Source organism: Procambarus clarkii, chromosome 18 (genome assembly GCF_040958095.1).
Source record: "Procambarus clarkii isolate CNS0578487 chromosome 18, FALCON_Pclarkii_2.0, whole genome shotgun sequence".
NCBI lineage: Eukaryota > Metazoa > Arthropoda > Malacostraca > Decapoda > Cambaridae > Procambarus > Procambarus clarkii.
The window spans coordinates 12,691,879-12,713,445 of record NC_091167.1 but is presented as its reverse complement, the minus strand read 5'-3'; the positions used below and the strand labels follow the sequence as shown (position 1 = coordinate 12,713,445).

Genomic DNA, 21,567 nt, shown 5'->3' with positions numbered 1-21,567 from the left:
CTGGTCGGCGACCAGGCCGCGGGGACGCTAAGCCCCAGAAGCACCTCAAGGTAAGGTAACCATAAAAATGGCGATAAACATGTATCACACACTCCAAACATGAAGACTGGAGAAGGCAGAATCAACAAGGTACTCCACAGGAGCCCTCTAAAAAAGGCAGAGCCTCAGGTAAACAGCTGGGTTTGGACATCGAACAAGCAGTGCCTGAAAACAAGGCTGAGCTGGTCACCAAGAAGCCAGAAATCCATTCCCCTGTTGGATTCCAATTTTGCCAGGACTCGGAGCAAGAGCTGGACCGGGAGAAAGAAGTATAGAAAGCCCCACCTTAACCAATCGCGCACCACACCGTGCCACCGCGTGGTGGCATGGTGACCGCACCTCAGTTTACCAGTGCCTCCCGCCTAGTGACAATTGCGCCTGAATTATTTAAAAAGAATTTCAAAGCTTTTCGGATTTTGGGGTATTTAAACATAAAAGTTATTATTATATATCTTGCCATGGGTCCCAAGAAAGCCTGTGGTAAGGTTCAAGCCAAGAAAACACATGTGCGAATGACCATAGAGGAAAAACAAGAGAGACCATTCGTAAACCCTTAAATGGTACATGGGTTGTTGAAATAGCTAGGAAGTACAATAAATCTATGTCAACGATATGCACTGTAATTGCTAAGAAAAAGGACATTATGAATGCTAAAGTGGCAAAAGGCATATCAACAATCATGAAACAAAGAGCACAAACACTTGAGAATGTTGAAAAGTTATTAATTCACCCAGAGCAAGCTGTAGTAGGCCGTTGTGTTAACCTTTTTAATGACAATGTGATGTCTCACTTCAGACAAGTGTTACAAAGTAGGGAAAAACAAGTGTCACTAGACAGGTTTTTAGTGAGAAAAACAAGCAGTGAGCCACAAGCAGGTCCTAGTGGTATGCAGAAAAAACGTGCCAGAGAGTGTTCCCCAGAGAAGTCATCACTGCTTGATGTTATAATGGAAGGGTAGAAGGGTACCCGTGGCCCCTCCTCAGGCTCCCCCCAACCCTGGGAACCAACCATAATACCCATGGGGCGGAGCCCAATAGGTTCGGGCTCTGGGTTCCTGGTAGGCCAACAGAACTCCTAAGACTGAAGTAACTGTGTAGGGGACGTTCGCTATCTCAGTGACTGTAGCATTAGAGAGCCACAAAGGCGCTCTCCAAGAAATAATATACATTTTATTCTAAAAAAAAACTACGAAGATGCCCAATACAGTATATACGAATACAGTATTGGGAATTGTGCAAAAAGAAAATTACTTAACAAGATGAGTAGTAATAACTATTATCTTACCTGATACCATGAAGTTAATACAGCCATATTAACCTGAGTCCTCTTAATGGATGGTACTTTCATCATTTCATCTTCAAAATCAAGATCTACCAAGTCATTCTGACCCATCAGCTGTGTGATCATCTTATGAATGGCACCTCTGTAATAGCCAAAACATGTCTTCACTTTCCAGAGTAAAATAAATTAAGCTTAAGCGATAGCGATTTATAACAACTCATAACTTAATTACTCTTTTAGTGTCTCACAAACTGAAAGACCTACACGAACAGAAATGGACCATCCTCACCTAAGAGTGCTGCATTCTCTACTTCGAAGCTGTGCAATGTGTGGTGTAACCCCTTCAACCAGAAGGCCAACTAAACTGCTAAACACTGCATCGTGGTCTGGCATGTTTACACCCGTTACTAAGCATGCTGTAGGTATATCTCTCTGGCCTTCCACTGATTTACCACCTCTAGTCGAAGCATTTATGGTGCAACTCTCCTCGCCAGAATTTCTAACAAATTTCACCAAGTCTTCAAATACTTTGGCATGAATACTGCTTTGTAAATCCTGAAATTAGTGGTAAAAGATTCATTATGTTATTAAATCAATGAAAAAGCAAAAAAAAGAGAAAACTGTTTAAATATACCCTGATGACAGTTATTTGTGTAGCTGCACAAATAACTTATTTTCCTTAACTGCCATCGACCGGGGTTAGGCACCCAGAAAGGTAGGCATAACAAAACAAACCCCACATGGTAAAAAACTAAAACAAAAAACCGAACAGAGAGGTAGAAACTCCCTACAATCCCAAGGAAACAAGCAAACATCACACTTTACTGCCGCGCCGATCGTCCGCACAACCCTCTCCGTCCCCAGAGGGGGAGGGGGGAGCCCGGGACCTCACCGCGCCATTGCCTAGCATCAGTTCGGAAGCTAAGCTTCAACCAACTCGAAAAAAATGCCAACCAGTGGGAGGGAGGGTTGCCAGGGAACCTCCGGGGCTTACCCAGAAAATGGCGTTTCATTACATTCAACGCTGGTTTTCTGTGGGGAGCCCCTACGGCTCCCTGGAGCTTCATACCCAAAGAGAAGGAAAAGAAAGGGCTGACCCAGGAGGCGGCCGCCACAAACTCCGCAACGCGAAGCCGAGACAACAGGCTGCAACCTGCAACCCAAGGCAACAAGAACACACAGGAGTAGACACGCGCATACAGAATGAGCGGCCAAGAACCTATGTGACCCTCAAATCCTTGCGCCCGAAATGAGCCTTAGACGTCACCAACAATGTAGCGAAAGCTGCAAACGTCCGAACAGCACGGGTGCAAGGCTAGACCGCAGACTGGAAGACTTAAAAACTCTGCGGACGACATGGAAGACCCGAGCTATGAAACAGGGAACGAGGGGAACTGGATCAACCCAAAGCGCATCCCCAGACACGGTACGCAGGTAACGGCAAAAAAGCGCAACCGGACAACACAGGAGGCACCCTCGGCCGAACCAATCAAGCATCAATAACCCAAGGACCCCTCTGGAAAGCAACCGTCTCGACCGTCGCCAGAAGGACAGAGAAAGGCTGCAAACGTACAAACCTACCACCAGTACCAAAGAGCAGAAACCTGAACCGAAGGGGCTACCACAAATTGAGGAGAAGATAAGAGCCTGATCAAGGTCCCTGATCAAGGACCAGGACAGCTCAGGCGACACATGAGCAGGCCGGAGGTGAAACAAAACACGAGAAAGCGTACAGAACGGGGCAGATGTGACATCCACCCCGAACGCAAGCCGGAGTGGCTCCGCCAGCGCCGCACAAAACGAGGCGACAATAAAAAACATCAAATAACTGAAGTCCTGAAAACTCAAGAAAGGACAAGACAACCCGATGCGAAAGAGAAGACAACCTACGAAGAGCAAGAAAAAGGTGCATAGAAACACCAGGAATATCATACTGTCGCCGAGACGAAGCTCGCAGGAGGGACACCATCAACAAAGCCACCTGATCACCACAGAGATGTTGATACCCGTGTCAAAATACCAGACGCGAAGAGCCGAGGAGAAGGCCGAACTAGTCACGTACAGAACCGGTCTGACCTGCTGAAAGAGGCGGAGCCGTGGGAAAACGCCCCGGGTTCAGACACCTATCAAGCAGCGTCTGAAAATAAAGCTGGCCCGGCCACCAAGGGACCATGAGGACTACTCTCTTGGAAATGGGCTCCAACCGAGCCAGAACCCGAAGCAACAGCTGGACCGGGAGCAGAGGAACAGGTACCCCCACCTCGACCAGTCCTGCCGAAAACAAACACCGTAAACGCCTCGCAGGTGGGTAAGGACGCAACATAGAATGGGTGACGCCTAGACGACGCCGACTCGAAGACGTCCATGGCCAGGAGTCCATACGTCCAGCAGAGCCAACGAAACGAGTCGGCGACGACTGGCCAATCTGCGAACAGAGGAATGAACCAAGACAGGCTGTCCGCCAGGACGTAGGACACACCCCGGACATGAACCTCACGGTTAGCCAAACCCCGAGAATACAGCAAACGAGCCACTCAAAGGGACCAACCCCAAAGGTCAAACACCTAAGAGAAACCCTGTGGTTCCGGCAAAGAACCGTCAGAGAACAGTCTGTATGGAGCTGAATGGTAGAGGACCGAGTGACCCGAACCCTCCAAAGCGCAAACCAGACAGCCACGAACTCCCAAAGCTCAAACCAGACAGCCACAAACTCCCGAAACGTGCTGTGAGCCCGACGGAGAGACAGACCCCACCATCCCCGGCCGACCTGGTGAGCACTGGTCACAAAGCCCCAGCCGAGAGATGACCCGTCCGTAAACACATCGAGCGAAGGCTCGGAAAGGTGCCAAGGCACGGAACCCCGAAAACCCCAAAGAGGAAGCTGGTGACGCAGCACCACCTGGTTGATACCTGGTTGATGGGGTTCTGGGAGTTCTTCTACTCCCCAGGCCCGGCCCGAGGCCAGGCTCGACTTGTGAGAGTTTGGTCCACCAGGCTGTTGCTTGGAGCGGCCCGCAGGGCCACGTACCCACCACAGCCCGGCTGATCCGGAACTTCACTTAGAAAACCGTCCAGTTTTCTCTTGAAGATGTCCAACACAAGATCCCGGAGGAACGAACCCAACGATTGCAAGAGAGGCGGAAGGGAAGTCTCCGAAGGAACCAAACAGACGCCGAAACAAACCCGACCCTGCGGGCAGACCAGCACGTCGAAGTTCAGACTCCCGCACAACTGCTCGAGCAACTGCCGAGCAACCCAGGACCCCCTCATGAACAGCCGAAGGCGGGACCACAGCCGCAGCAACGCTTCTGTTGGGAGAGACAAAAAAGTGGTCAAAGAATCCGAAACAAGACCCAGCCAGGTCCAAACCCGGGACGGAAACAGATGGAACGACCTGCAGATCAAAAGGAATCCGAACTTGGCAATCTGGAAAGAACCACACCTTTGGCGAGCAGACAAGCGGACTGACTGGGAGCCCACACCAGCCAGTCGTCGAGGTAGGCCAGAAACCGAATCCCGAGCAGAAGCAGACAGGTCACCAAGATCCGGTAAAGATGTGTAAATACACTAAGTGCCAATTACAAACTAGGGAAGGCAACAAAAGCGGCAAACCTGAAGCCCCACCATCAACTGTGCCAGTCCCGGAACCCTGGAGAGGAATGTGCCAAGAAGTGACCCGGAGGTCCAGGGGCACAATCCAGGCACCCGGCCGCCAATAGAAGCCGGACCGGAAACAACAGTTTTCCGAAGAGGGCAAAAGAATCCAGGGTGCAGGCTGCATAAGTCCAGAAGAACCGCAAGGCCCGTGTCTGCACTAGAACAGGCGGGAACCTCGGACGGATGGGGCGGAACGACCATGTCCAAACGCACCCACACCAAGATGACATGACGAAGTGCAGGGGAACAAGCCCACACTGCCAGCCCCGAACCCCCCAAAGGGGGAGAAGCCGTCCGATGCCACCAGAGGCTGGAGGAGAACCACAAGCGAGAGCTAACAAAGCAAGCTGCACCCCCAGCGCCCCATCAACAGCAAAGTGAATGGAACCCCTTCCAAAAGAAAATGTATATATATAAATACACACATACATACATGTACATATATATATATATATATATATATATATATATATATATATATATATATATATATATATATACACACACACATATACATAAATACCTACACACACAAAATGTATAAAAACATATATACATACATGTAAATAAAATTTAAAATAAATTAAAGAAAAGAAAAAGACAAGCCGCCGACTGGTGGGCAGAGAGCACCACACTGGCCAGTTGAAGAAGGCACCAAGAAGCCCACCTCGACAACAAAAACCCAAAGCCCCGGAACAACCACAACACGTGCCAAGACCCAAAAAGGTCAGCCTGCAAGCCAGGAAGACCTCGGAACCCCAGAAGGCAGAACCTGGTCACAAACAAGGTAACAAAGCCCCCTGAACCCACAAAGGGTCCCCAAGAGGAAGATACCTCCAGAACGAAACCAAAGAACCCAAGGGAACCTGGAATCGAACCCGGGGGAGCCCAAACTATCACATTTGCCAGCGGAATTGCACCACTGAGGGGCAAAGCACAGCACCCAGGGAAACTGCCAAAACGGACCGAAAACCGAGGGACAAGGTGTGGGAACAAGGGTAAACAGACAGGGATACTGAGCCCAAACCCTAGGGCCCAAACCCAGAACAGACAGAAAATGGAAAAACTGGTGTAAAAACCAACACCCAACTGTTCCCAGAGGAAAAGAAGACGGGCAGAACACCCCAGAAAAACAAAGAAATGGCAACATGAGGATAAAATCCCTAACAGGAGGTGAAAACTTAACCAAAACACCAGCTTGCACACCCAGGCAACGGTAAACAAACGGCAGCGCCGCCCGTGGCCAAGCGGAGAGTTATTCACAGAAAAGAAAATGGCCACCAAAACAAAGGAGCTGTGACTGACGCAATAGACCCAAAAACACGCCAGCAAATGTGGGAAGGAAGCAGACTAGAGGGACGAAAAACCCCGCCCAGACGCAGAAAACCCAGGCCGCTAAAACTGCAAGCGGACATCCCCCACAGCCCCAGGAACCCACAACAGAGGCCCCGGGGCAGAGCCGTCCTCCACACCCCTCTGCCCTTAAAGAAAAGGAAAAGTCCACGGGAAATGCAGCAAAGATGGGCCGCTGGTAAGACCCAAAAGCCTTGGCAGGAGGAACAGGCTTGGAAACCTCCGTCCCCAACGCGAACAGGGCAGCCCCAGAAGCCGTCCAAGTCTCGGAACCAACTAAACCCCGCCCCGACACCGAAACCCGCAGATGGTCAGGAGCCGGGAACAGGGAGGGAAAGGGGCAAGCAGCACCTAAACAAAACGGGGAGGCCCCCGGGCATCTGAGTGGAAAACCAACCTAGCGCATTGCAGCAACCTAAACCGAGCTTGCAACGCGGATGCCGCCTGTACTTTGAACAGTAATGACATCAGGAGAGTACTGGAGAACAAGCAGAGAACACAACTGGCAAGACTCCGGGTCAAGGTGTCAGTGACGAAACAGGCAGCACGAAGGTAAAAGTGGCGACCATCACCCTGAGACAAGGGCACAGCAACCAACGAACCCGCACAAGACGGGATGGAACCCGGAAGACACATCCAATGGTCCACGGAGCCCCAACAGGGTTTTCCAGGGCACGTAGGCTGACTGCTACGGGAAGCCCGGGCAAGGTGTTGCTAACCAGTTAAACACCCAAGCTAACAAGAGGGGATGTAACACTGAAAACCCCTGCGACGTGTACAATCACAGGGGCCTAGCAGAGGGCCGCCAAACACTACCAGTGGAACTATAGCCACACTAGGCAGACCCCCACCAGGAATATTAAAAGAAAAACATAAGAAAAACCCCACAAAAGTACACCATTCCCAAAGGCAACAGGAACTAGTCGCCGTGTAGGTGGTAGGCCGTGCAACACCCTGATGCCCTAACCAGCACAATACCAGTCCCTACCCAAGGCCAAACAAGGGCCCCAAGCTCCAGCTGGCCCCAAGGGTGAGGCAAATGCCGAGCAGCAAGAACCTCTACAGGAATGGTTCCCGAATGCCCCAGGTAAGATAACCCTGTCACACAGGGGCAGTACTCACAGTGCGCTTAGGGAAGAAAGCCCCTAAGCGTATGCAGCCCTGATACTGATGAGGAACACCTGGCCACCGCACAGTACAGAAAACACAGCAGTGAACGCCACGAAAGCAAACACCGCCTAGGAAACTGAGGCCAGAGAAGGATCTGTCCCAGTTGACATTAGCTTACGAACTGGTGCTAGGTAGCCGGCGCGGTGAGGTCCGGAAACCCCCCTCCCCCTCTCGGGGCGGGGAGGGGTGCACAGACAAGCAGCGCAGCAGTAAAGTGTGATGTTTGGTTGTTTGCTTGTTTCCTTGGGATTGTAGGGAGTTTCTACCTCTCTGTCCAGTTTTCTGTTTTAGTTTCTTACCATGTGGGGTTTGTTTTGTTATGCCTACCTTTCTGGGTGCCTAACCCCGGTCGATGGCAGATAAGGAGAACCCCCAACCACAAGAGGGTTTTCCAGGGCCATTGCTCCCTGAAACCTCTCTGAAGGGGCCAGGTTCTGGTGCTGGTCCCTGGTAGGTCTGAACTCCATAGCCAATGTTCCTGTCTAATATAACATACATTAGTCCGATAAGCTCCAGGGAGCTATAGGGGCTCCCCGCAGAAAAGGAACCAGTACCCTGTACTGTATTTGGAAGTGGTGAATGTTATAAAGAAAGTTTGATTTGATAGGCATCTAAGAGATAAAGTTGATCACTAATACTCTCACTTTAGCAATACCAATGCACATATTCAAAAATAAAATTGCCATGAGGACAGAATAAAGTAGAATGAAGTTAGGATTATAAGAGCAAGCCTTAGTCTTAGTAAATAACTGGGCCATGGAATAAGTATGTCATTCAGTGAATCAAGAATTGGAATTGATGATGAATGAAATGCAGGGCAGAGCTCAAGATGTATGCGTAAGAAATTAAAAACTGAAAGGGTCAAGTAGTCTAATTGTACAGTATTTGTTGTGTGTGATGAAAGATGTGAAAATTAATTTTGAGGTAGGTATAGTAAATGTGTTTGATACAAATACCAAGAATTTATAGAATAATTGTGAAAGGAAATGTGAAAAGCAGGAATGAGCTATAAGACTAATGTGTGACTTTGCTTAAACGAATCAAGGTCAACTGAGTACCTTGATGAACTAATGAACAAACTGTGGGTGAACCAGAATATGGTGTACTGAATGCGCATCTTCATATTTTATATTTCCACTCTATAAAACATCTAAATTATTGGGACCAATAACAATTTTTAAATCTGTATTCTCTAGAGCACAGGGGAGAGAGATACATACAATAATTTACAACCATAAAATATTATAGGGACTGGTTCCAAATCTGCACATGGAAATACAGTGGTACCTCGAATAACGAATTTAATCCGTTCTGTGTTCGTCATGTGAAACGGACGCCATACAAAACAAATGTCCCCATGTAACCACTGAGATGCACTGTGTTTATTGTGAAATTCCCCCAGTGTGCATGACATCAAGTGTTCCCAAAAAATCATTTTTCTTTGTAAAATGATAAATTACCTTCTCTGAACATGTCTATGTAAAAATAATTACCAAATTCCACTTACTTCAGCTGTGAGGACGTGGACAAGGTGTGCTGTGACGTCATCAGGGGCTGGTCGCCCGTGTGTGAAGCTCCCAGACACGGTCGCGCAGGCCATTCAAGCACTGAGTGTTGCCACAAATATATTTTCAAATATTCTTTCTATGTATTTCCAATACAGTTTTATTTGTTTCTTTTATCGTATATGATGCATATTTGTGTCCTTTACAATATGTATACAGTAGAATGTTCATAATGTTCCATGGAACTGTGATACATGTGTCAGTAATGTGTCCACAATAAATGTTTGCCACAATATTACGTGGTAAAAATTCACTAAAATTACAATATGTACAATTTCCATACTATTTACACAGTAACACACTGTATTACACACTCAGTACTTTGGAGGTGCGTAATAGTCAACGAAGTAGTCCATGGTACACAGCGCGACTTTGCTCTCGTTGCACCAGCTACAGATAGATTTTCGCTTCCTGTTTCATCGTTCTGTGTGCTTGCAAATAACACACTCGCGTGCACCCTTGGCTTTAGTACTTGTAGGTGGTATGTAGCCATGCTTGTAAAGCATAAGGTAGTATTGAAACGATTGTAGGAAAAGCTCAAATTGTAAGGTAGTCTTGAAAAGATTGCTTTATAAGGTCCCACACAGGAAGAGATTCAGCTAGCCTCAAAGAGTGTACGTCAGTCAGGAAGAGATTCAGGTATTCTTGAAAATATCTATGGAAAACACCACCATGGAAGCCGCTAACACTGTTCATCTATACTACTTGTATCAGATGCATCATCACTGAACGCAGAAAATGATTCATCTATGTATCATCTATATAAATTGGAGATGGCAAGGGTGGGGCTCAGAGCTACAACTGGATACGCTTGCTGTATCATCCTCATGGGTGCTGTACTGTATCACTTGCATCTGACCATTGTGTTAAGTCCTTATTGCGCATAGCTTCACCAATATTATGACCCTTATGTTCTTCAAACAATAGAGTCTGAATTTTACTGAGTGCAATCTTTCAACATCGTGTCGGACAGGTGTTTGAGAGCCAGAGGCACGTGTGCCACAAATGGTTGCTCACGCAGTACTAACCCAGCCAGCAGCCCTTGTCTTTCATATTCGTTATAGCAAAAGGTTCGTTCAGTGTTTGTTGGGTAGGCTGCTCCATTATGAGGATCTTTCTTTGTTTCAAATGTGTTCCATTTGTTTTGTATTTGTCACTTACGTCTCAATAATGGAGCAGCCTACCCGACAAAAACTGAATGAATCTTTATGGCATTTGTCAATTTTTCAAATTGTTTCAACAGTTCTTTTATTTTTCTTTATTTTTGTTATTTAAGAAACATGGAGCAGCCTACCTGTAGACCACCGAACGAACCTTTTTGACATTTGTTCTTGTTTTCAAAATTCTTCATTTTTTTTTTTATTATTTACAATTTTTTATGCAAGAAACATGGAGAAGCCTACCTGCTGACCACCAAACGAACCTTTTGCTATAAGGCAAATGAAAAATAAATATTGAACACATTTGAAAAGAGGAAAATGTCATAATAGTTTGTTCAGTGTATGTAAGGTAGGCTGCTCCATTATTGAGACGTAAATGACAAATACAAAACAAATGGAACACATTTGAAACAAAGAAAGATTGTTATAATGGAGCAGCCTACCTGCCAAACACCGAACGAACCTTTTTGACATTTGTTGTATATCAGAAATTTCATTTCTTTTTTCCTACAAAAACATCAATACTTTGCAACATCTCAGCAGTCACCCCTTTATATCCCAGCATCATTAGCATCTTTAAACAAGAACAACATAATTTATGTGCATCGTCGGAGGCGTCTAAGAATGTGCAAGAAGCAGCGCGACCCCACCATGTGGTGTTGACGTTACTCAAACGAGCGTTCCCCATGCAGAACGATTTGACGCCGTTCGGGCCGTTCGTTACCCAAAATGTTCGCCTTTTGGGGCAATCGTTATGCGAGGTACCACTGTAATATCACAACGTTATTTCCAGCAGTAGAAATGGCAGGATGTGCAAAATAGCCCTATTGAAAAGCAGAGGTGCAATAGGTATGCTGAGAGAGAACTGTATCAACATCATACCTGGAAAGAGTTGCAAGAGTTCTTCTACTTCCCAAATATGCCCAGGGCCAGGCTCAGATTGAGATAACTTGGTCACACAGGCTGTTGCTTGGAGTGGCCTGCAGGCCCACAGCCACTACAACCCAGTTGGTTCGGCACTTCTTGCAGGAACTTATCTAAATGCTTCTTGAAGACATCCACCTTTGTTCTGGCAATATTTCTAATGCTTGCTGGCAGGGTATTGAACAGCTGTGGACCTCTGATGTTCAGACAGTGCTTTCTGATTGTGCCTGTGGCACCTCTACTCTTCACTGGTTCTATTATTCTGCATTCCCTTCTGTATCTTTTGCTCCAGTATGTTGTTATTCTACTGTGCAAATTTGGGACCTGGCCATTCCAATATAAAAGGCCCAAGACTTCCCGACACTCCCCCGCTACATATAAAGGGCATAACTGGCTGGCATCTCACAGTGTTCGAGAGAACTCGATAAACACCTCCAAAAGATACCTGATCACCCAGGCTGTGATTATTCATACATCTTGGTGCACACTGTGCCCAACAGCCTGGATTTTAATCCCCTTGAACAGGTTGGCATTTTAATCCCCTTGAACGTGTCTGTGCATGGGTCACTGAGGTAACGAAAAATACACGGGCCAGAAGCCGGCATGGGAAAAAAAGTTCGTAAAACACAGGGGCCAGAAGCCGGCATGGGAAAAAAAGTTTGTAAAACCCAGGGGCCAGAAGCCGGCATAGGGAAAAAAAGTTTGTAAAACCCAGGGGCCAGAAGCCGGCATGGTGAAAAAATTCGAGAAAACCCAGGGGCCAGAAGCCGGCATTTTAATCCCCTTGAACGTGCCTGTGCATGGGTCACTGGGGTAACGAAAAATACACAGGCCAGAAGCCGGCATGGGAAAAAATGAAAATTGCCGGCTTCTGGCCCGGTTTATACTACTACCAACCAAGAGGCCTGGTAAGAGACCAGGCTGTAGGGACATTGCTCCTTGGAATCACCACAAGGTAACCACAGGGATAGGTAGGTAAGGTATTACTATTCTTCTGCATTTAGTAGTACAGTACTGTACAGTACTGTAAATACTATTACAAAATGTTTAATTTTTTAAATGTATAGCATTTCTTATACATCGAATCCAGATGACCAGAGGTTTCTCCAGATACAAGTATACAGGCAGAGAGTTTAAATCAAATCTGGATAACTTTCTACCTACTACTTGTTTATATCCGAACTGAAATCCAGACAACCGGAGATTTTTCCGGATACGAAGCTGGGCATCGGGCCGTACCGTATGAATCCCGTATGGCTGTGGCTGGAGGCACGTGATATTGGTAGTGTTGGGGTGGGTGGTTTCAGGGTAAGGGGTATCAAGAGAGAGAGAGAGGAGAGAGTTGGCAGGGACTGCCTGGGAAATATGGGGCATGTGGAGGGGCCTATAATCTGTATTGTATACAACAACCCTTCAACCAGTGAGGCCTCACAAGCAAGCCATGGACCTTCAACCAGTGAGGCCTCACAAGCAAGCCATGGACCTTCAACCAGTGAGGCCTCACAAGCAAGCCATGGACCTTCAACCAGTGAGGCCTCACAAGCAAGCCAAGGACCTTCAACCAGTGAGGCCTCACAAGCAAGCCAAGGACCTTCAACCAGTGAGGCCTCACAAGCAAGCCATGGACCTTCAACCAGTGAGGCCTCACAAGCAAGCCATGGACCTTCAACCTGTGAGGCCTCACAAGCAAGCCATGGACCTTCAACCAGTGAGGCCTCACAAGCAAGCCATGGACCTTCAACCAGTGAGGCCTCACAAGCAAGCCATGGACCTTCAACCAGTGAGGCCTCACAAGCAAGCCAAGGACCATCAACCAGTGAGGCCTCACAAGCAAGCCATGGACCTTCAACCAGTGAGGCCTCACAAGCAAGCCAAGGACCTTCAACCAGTGAGGCCTCACAAGCCATGGACCTTCAACCAGTGAGGCCTCACAAGCAAGCCATGGACCTTCAACCAGTGAGGCCTCACAAGCCATGGACCTTCAACCAGTGAGGCCTCACAAGCAAGCCAAGGACCTTCAACCAGTGAGGCCTCACAAGCAAGCCATGGACCTTCAACCAGTGAGGCCTCACAAGCCATGGACCTTCAACCAGTGAGGCCTCACAAGCAAGCCATGGACCTTCAACCAGTGAGGCCTCACAAGCAAGCCATGGACCTTCAACCAGTGAGGCCTCACAAGCAAGCCAAGGACCTTCAACCAGTGAGGCCTCACAAGCAAGCCAAGGACCATCAACCAGTGAGGCCTCACAAGCAAGCCATGGACCTTCAACCAGTGAGGCCTCACAAGCAAGCCAAGGACCTTCAACCAGTGAGGCCTCACAAGCCATGGACCTTCAACCAGTGAGGCCTCACAAGCAAGCCATGGACCTTCAACCAGTGAGGCCTCACAAGCAAGCCATGGACCTTCAACCAGTGAGGCCTCACAAGCAAGCCAAGGACCTTCAACCAGTGAGGCCTCACAAGCAAGCCAAGGACCTTCAACCAGTGAGGCCTCACAAGCAAGCCAAGGACCTTCAACCAGTGAGGCCTCACAAGCCATGGACCTTCAACCAGTGAGGCCTCACAAGCAAGCCATGGACCTTCAACCAGTGAGGCCTCACAAGCAAGCCAAGGACCTTCAACCAGTGAGGCCTCACAAGCCATGGACCTTCAACCAGTGAGGCCTCACAAGCAAGCCATGGACCTTCAACCAGTGAGGCCTCACAAGCAAGCCATGGACCTTCAACCAGTGAGGCCTCACAAGCAAGCCATGGACCTTCAACCAGTGAGGCCTCACAAGCAAGCCAAGGACCTTCAACCAGTGAGGCCTCACAAGCAAGCCATGGACCTTCAACCAGTGAGGCCTCACAAGCAAGCCAAGGACCTTCAACCAGTGAGGCCTCACAAGCCATGGACCTTCAACCAGTGAGGCCTCACAAGCAAGCCATGGACCTTCAACCAGTGAGGCCTCACAAGCAAGCCATGGACCTTCAACCAGTGAGGCCTCACAAGCAAGCCAAGGACCTTCAACCAGTGAGGCCTCACAAGCAAGCCATGGACCTTCAACCAGTGAGGCCTCACAAGTAAGCCCAAGAATTCTTATCTTCAAGATGTGTAGCATCAATCAAGAAGAACTACAACAAGGTAAGCTGAAGTTTCTGTTTGAAATTAATTGCAGTACTGCACTTGAGTATTTCATAATTATAGTCTGTGTGTGGCAATTCAAATTATGTTTTTGTGGAACAATTTTTTTTTAATATGTTCACTTTTGAACTTCTCCGGTAAAAAGTCAGCTAATCCAGGTGTCAGGCTTAACCCGGATGGGGGTCCTTCCCATATAGTCCGGATAATCGAGCTCATACAGTACTTGCAGCATCCAACTCCAAAGAATAATGGACTAAAGAGAACTCCTCTCCAGATTCAGACAATGAACCACTGGGAAACAGTCTGAACTGAGCCAGAACACGGAACCTGGAGGAATATGAATCTTCCTCAGGACACAACACATGTCCACAAACTCCCACAATGTTCTGTGCGGTCGACGAAAAGGTGGTGACCAATGACCCTGACGCTCACCAGCCTGGTAAGCACAGTCACCCAGGGCTGCTCCAACACAAGCAGGCAGTGGTCAGGAGCCGAAGCAAAGCTGCCAGAGAAAGGGAAAGTGACGAGGACCAAGAATCCAACACAAGGCCCAACTAACTCAAAACCTGGGACAGAACCAACTGGAACTTCCAAAAGTTCACCAGGAACTCAAATCTGGCAAACCAGGAAAGAACTAGATCCCTGGCTAGCAGACATGCAGACTGACTGGGGGGTCCCACCCTAGCCAGTCATCAAGGTAAGCCAGAACATGAACGTCCAACAAAGACAAGTCACCATAACCAGAGCCAACCTGATAAAACCCTAAGGAGCCAAATTCAAGCTGAAAGGAAGAGCTCGAGAGCGGTAAGTCTGATGTCCCACTATTGAACCTAACCAATACCCAAACCTGGGGTGAATAGGGACATGCCAGTACACATCCCGGGGGTCTAGAAATATAATTCAGGAGCCTGCATCTAAGGCGAGGCAAGACGAACCTGGGCCAAAGTGGTCATCTGGAACGAGGAGAGGGGGATGAAGAAGTTCAAGCTTGAGAGATTAAGGATGAACCAAAGCTCTGCCAAGACCCATTTTAGAACCAGGAAGAGACAAGACACCCACTGCCGAGATGTGATCGTTTCGACCACAACGGAAGCAACCCACTCTGAAATGACCCAACACAGGCAAAGGGAAGAGACCTTTGCCTGCCTAGCTCCAAGAATATGGAAGGGACCGACTAACTCCACCGCAGGCCACACAAGATGACCCAAAAAGCGCACAAACCCTGGGACCAGTTGACAAATAGGGCAAGCCATCCCTCCACTGCCCTACCAAAGGGGTAAAATGGCTGGCACAAACCACAAGCAGCAGCAGCCCTCCTGCTTCCTGGTGGGCAGTAGTAACCTAGTGACAGTGATCGTGCATCCCTTGCTCTGTGCCTCTCTAATGGGGAAGGAAGGGTCAGGTTTTGGCCCCTCAGTCCCTGGTAGGCTCCCTCATGACTTGCAAGAGCTGATGTGATGATGTCATTTAATAGTAAGGAGTTATCTCCATGCAGCTAGCAACAGGAAGCCTCTGTTCGACCCTCCAGAAAATGGACAATTCATCTGAACAGGTACAGAGAAAAATGACAAAGTTAATCCCAAGAATTATAAACCTCCCATATGAAGAGGGATTTAAAAAGTTTAATCTACATTCTCAAAAAAGGTGAATGGATGACATGATTGAAGTACTATACAGATGGACAAAAAGGTATAATAGAGTAGGTAATAATAAGGTGTTAAATATATCACCACAGAATAACCATAATATCACCATAAGCAATGGATACAAGTTGGATCCATTTAGATGCAAGAGAGACCTGTGAAAATAATGGTTTGGGAACAGTGTTGTTGACTTATGTAGCACATGATTGGGTAGCATAATAGATGTGGGATTGCTGGATTGCTTCAGATGAAGGCGAGACATGTATATATGAGTTTGGTTGGAGATGAAATAGGAAAGAATGACCCACTGGGTCATTGAGGCCCATTGGTCCTCACATGGGCTAATGGGCCTTCTGCAGTTTCCTTAATTTTTATATTTTTTGTATACTTACGTTGAGAATATTGGTGACCATTTGCCAGCACTTTACATAATTCTTGTAATTAACTTCTTTAATGTCCTCATCTTCCACTTCACTCCAGTAGTCCAGTGATGAGATACCGCACACTTTTCTCTTATTGCCTTTACTTCTCTTAAAGGAAAACACACCCTGCAAAGAACAAAAATCTAACACTATACCAAATGCCAAGCCAAACTTACTCAACCTAGAAATCACATATGATAATCTTCACTGAGTCAAATTGTATAAACATGAATATCATTAAAATATACTCCTACTATATTTTCTAGGGGAGCCCCTTGGTGGCTCCCTGAAGCTATATCTCACTGACATTGCTCCATTCCAATGGGTCACATCAGTCACAGTTGTGTTTGTTCTACCAGGAACCAGAGTCAGAACCTGGCACCCTCACAGAGGTGCTGGGAGTGAATGCCAATCTGCCACCAATTAAGTATCAAACAAAACATCGAAACTGCCAGACAACTCTGCAAACAATTCTAATGAAACAATTGGCTCACTCATACCAGGCTGAAACCCTATACAGTTTGTACTAATAGCCATGACCAGGCAGCCATAGCCAGCCTTACTGACTCAGTTCTGTTGCTCATGTGGAGGTGTCAACTGCCTGTAGTACTATGGGTCTGTCAGTTGCAGTGAGCCCTACTGCTTTTAGTCGAGTGCCGGCCATCATCTTGGACTTCATCCAGTGGGACTATTTGCTTGTGTTTAGTTCTATTATTTTGGTATTTGCTTTATGAGCATTACACACAGAAATCACAATAGCTTGATGCATCAAATGAACAAATCCACAAGGGCCGTGACGAGGCGTTCGAACCTACGTCCTCTCGGATGTAGGTTCAAACCCTCGTCACGGCCCTTGTGGATTTGTTCATTTATGTGCATGTTTTGTATCCAGTTTTGCTGTGTTGGATTGGCTTCTCTTCAATTCAAGCTGCAAGCATTCAGGGACCTCTTCCCTAGGTGTTTGACACCACGAGCGTAGCTCTCATCCTGTAACTACACTTAGATAATTATAGTTCTTCTTGAGAGGTTATCTTGAGATGATTTCGTTTTTTTTTTTTAGTGTCCCGCGGCCCGGTCCTCGACCAGGCCTCCACCCCCAGAAAGCAGCCCGTGACAGCTGACTAACACCCAGGTACCTATTTACTGCTAGGTAACAGGGGCATTCAGGGTGAAAGAAACTTTGCCCATTTGTTTCTGCCTCGTGCGGGAATCGAACCCGCGCCACAGAATCACGAGTCCTGCGCGCTATCCACCAGGCTACGAGGCCAGTGAATACTTTACTGAATTAATTCCATCTTTAGCTAACTAACAAACTCACCCTTAACATTGATAAAACCTATATTTGTTTGGTAATAAAGCCACTGATCAAATTAACATAAGAATTAACAATACCAAAATTAGTAACAAAGTACTGTAAATGGTAACTTCCTTGGAGTTCTCATTGATAACAAGCTGAATTTCCAGGGACACATTCAAAATATAACTACAAAAATTATAAAACATTTGGCATTCTTTCTAAAATAAGATACTATATACTTCACCCTGTTCTGTAAATCTTTTATTACTCTCATCTATCCTTACCTCACATAGTATCTGTGCCTGGGGTTCTACTACCCAAAATCATCTACCACCTCTAATTACTCAACCCAAATCAACTATTAGAACAATAACAAACCCTGTTCCCAAGCAGCACTTAGCCCCCTTACTTAATATCTACCATATTCAAAGATTTAAGTCACTGCACATCCTCTTAAGTGTTCTCTACATACATGTATATATATATAAAACTGAACTGCAATGCTAATCCTGACCTTAAACGCTTCCTGGAGCGTTGTAAGAGAACTCATGGGCACCACACTAGAAACAAATATCCATTTGAGATTCCAAGAGTGTGACTTAACCAAACTAGAAATGCTTTGCAAATCAAGGGTCCCAGAATGTGGAATGACCTTCCCAATCACATCAAAGACTGTCCCTCTCTCAACCAGTTTAAGAGAGAAACTAAGTACCAGTACTACCTAATAAACTCCATGTAGCCAACCTTACCTCCTAAACATCAATCTATGTTTTGTCATTATCAAACATTAATGATTAATGACTAGCTTGTATAACTGCTGATATCTGCTATGTAAAACCTTAAGAAAATTGTAGTCATTCTGTATATTTTGTTAAAATTACTATCTGCTGTTCTGTTGCAATTTCTGCTGTTTCACTCATCATGTAATTACAGTATTATAATTCTTTTTATTTATTTTCTCTGCTTCAGTTTAACATTTGCTTTTGATCTCAATTAGTTTTAAGTCTTAGTTTTTAAGTCGATTTTCTTCACATCATGCCTGAAATGCTGTGCATATTAGTGGCTTTATGCATTGTGAGAGAATGGATTTTGCCAGCTGTCTTAATATGTGCAAAGTGAGTGCACGGTAACAGTTGAATTCTCAAGTGCACAGTGTGTGTGCACAAGGTCAAGTTTTGTTAATGCAAGACTTAAGTATACTTTGTTGGGTATCTATGGAGAGCTCAGCTCATCAGGAGGCCAAGGTAGTGCAAGGGGCCATTGTGTGTCTAATTGTTTGTTATTTACAGCGAGAAGTATACATTTATTTATTTATTTATATATATACAAGATACATTGGGTTTATGAGAGTACATAGCATTGATTTTTTTATATTCTTGTAAAACCACTAACACACACAACATTTCGGGCAGATCCTTCATCTAACCGTTAAATTTAAGTGCGTAATTTCTAGCAGTTTAGTTAGTTCATTGCTTATGCAACCCCCATATCCATCTTGTGGGCGGTAGTGGAAAGGGTTACAGAGGCACATAATGGGCTCAGCGACTGAACCCCATAATTCATTTAGCTAAGCAAGTTACAATCTTGATGAGCTAGTTACAAAATTCAATACACATTGTCACATCAATAGGTTCGAGATCGACCACAAGAATTTCTAGCAAAATTGAAAAATGTTAACAGGCACATTGTAAGAAAATTTGAAAAGTTTAGTAGGTACATTATAGTAAAATTTGTGGATTATCAACAGGTACAATATGAGGATTATTTATAGGTACTGTATATAGTAGTAATATATGCATTCAATATAACATCCATGATATAAGATGAGAGCAGTGATTACAATGGTGAGGTTGTATGGCTTAGGCACATATGGTGGGGAAGTGGGTAGCACAAGAGTTTAGCGAATTTTAAGAGTTTAAAGCACTTGGGAGGAAACTATAAGGATAAAATTAGGTATTTTTTGGTTTTAGTTTTGAATAAAGCATAGGTTGGACAGCTTTTCAATTCATTAGGAGTAAGTTCCATAGACTAGGTACCTTTATTTGCATAGTGTGTTTACACAGATTTAGTTTGACTCTGGGAATATCAAAGATATATTTATTTCTGGTGTGGTGATCATGGGTTCTATTACACCTATCAAGGAAAAGTTTCAGATCAAGATTAGCATTTAGGAACAAGGTTTTGTATATGTAAATGGCACAAGAGAATGTATGGAGTGAGTTTATGTTTAGCATGTTTAGGGATTTAAACAGAGGGGCTGTGTGTTGTCTGAAAGCAAAGTTTGTTATAGTTCTGATAGCAGATTTTTGCTGGATGATGATGGGCTTGAGGTGGTTTGCAGTGATTGAGTTCCACGCACAGATACCATAAGTAAGATAGGGATAGATTAGTGTGTAGTATAATGAAAAGAGAGCTTGGAACATAATATCTGATTTTAAATAGTATACCAACCATTTTTTAGACTTTCTTGGTTATGTGTTTTATGTGGGTGCTGAAGTTGTCTCTTGTGTATGTATAAGCCAAGGAACTTTCCATCATTAGTATTGCTGATGTTAACGTTGTCTATCCGAAGCTGAATTACATTTGTTGATTTACTTCCAAATAAAATGTAGTAGGTCTTTTCTATGTTTAGTGTGCAATTGTTGGTTGACATCCATGAGTGGACTTTTTTTAATTTGTTATTTACAAGATTATTTAGTGTGTGTGGGTTGGGGTCTAAGTAGATGAAGGTAGTATCGTCAGCAAATAATATAGGTGTAAGAATGTTAAGAGACATTAGGCAGATCAATGATGTATATAAGAAATAGGAGAGGTCCTAGGATGCTACCCTGTGGCACCCCTACAGTTAATGGTAGAGTGGGGGAGGTTATATCATTGATGGCTGCATATTGATGTCTGTCACTAAGATAGGATCGAATATAGTTCAGGGCAAGACCTCGGATTCCATAATTGTGAAGTTCAAGTAAGAGATAGTTATAGTTAACAGTATCAAAGGCCATGACTCTGGTCAATGAGGAGTCCAATTGGGAAATCATTTTTGTCAATGACTGTGTAGATTATATCAAGTAGACTAATAATTGCATAGTTGGTACTCTTTTTGTGAGCAGAAGCCAAACTAACAGAGGGCTTAGTATGTTGAATTTTATGAGGTAGGATTAGAGCTGTTTGTAAATAATTTTTTCAAATATTTTTGATAATACTGTATGGGTAGATTTGATAATGGTCTGTAATTGTTTATGTCTGCCGGACTGCCTCCTCTATGAACTGGCATTACTCTTGCTTTTTTTAGGGATATCAGGAAGGTATTTTTTTAAGGATATCAGGGAAGGGAAGGAGTTTTATCTGGTTGTTATGTGATATCAACTTGTTGACTCCAGGGAGCCAGTGTCAAGAAATGGAGTGAGGAGGAACATTCTCAAGCTTGCTGTCAGAAAGGTAGAGGGAAGTCAACCATCAAGAAAAACACTAGGCCTCGGCCATAATGTAGTTGTGACGTTACAGCCTCTCTCCACTTGGAGGGAACAGTCCTGATTGGTTTAGACCTCAGTGCCTAATGCCTCATTGGTGAATTTCATATAATGGCACAGAAGGTAAGGAGAGCATTATAGTGCCAAGCAGGCCCTGGCCTCGGCATTCTGTCGACATCTTTCGTTACACACAGATGTGAGGATCTATGCTACTGGCCAGTAGCCTAGATTCCCACCTTATGACATTATTACATTATCTCGTCACCTGCCTAATTTCACTTAGTGCAATTCGCTGCAGAATCCGGTTAAGTTACTTGAGAAAAGAGAGAGATTGTGTCACCACGTGATCACAGCAAGAAGCAGCGAGACTTGCCAGTGTTATATCAGTGATCATCGTGAACATCTTCATATTAAAATTAATGAGACCGGGTTATCAGTGAAGTACTGTACATTGATTCCCCACTGC

At 45.4% G+C, this 21,567-nt stretch overlaps 1 protein-coding gene across 1 annotated transcript in view; it reads right to left on the bottom strand.

Moving 5' to 3' along the window:
* The window catches only part of LOC123754672 (nascent polypeptide-associated complex subunit alpha, muscle-specific form-like), a 123,548-nt gene that overhangs the window by 18,139 nt on the left and 83,842 nt on the right, over nt 1-21,567 (bottom strand). Inside the window, exons 8-10 of the mRNA XM_069326594.1 lie at nt 16,308-16,463; nt 1,610-1,875; nt 1,324-1,462 (exon numbers count right to left, since the gene is read on the bottom strand). Of these exons, the coding sequence (XP_069182695.1) occupies nt 1,324-1,462; nt 1,610-1,875; nt 16,308-16,463 (561 nt within the window). The remainder of the gene's footprint in view (nt 1-1,323; nt 1,463-1,609; nt 1,876-16,307; nt 16,464-21,567) is intronic.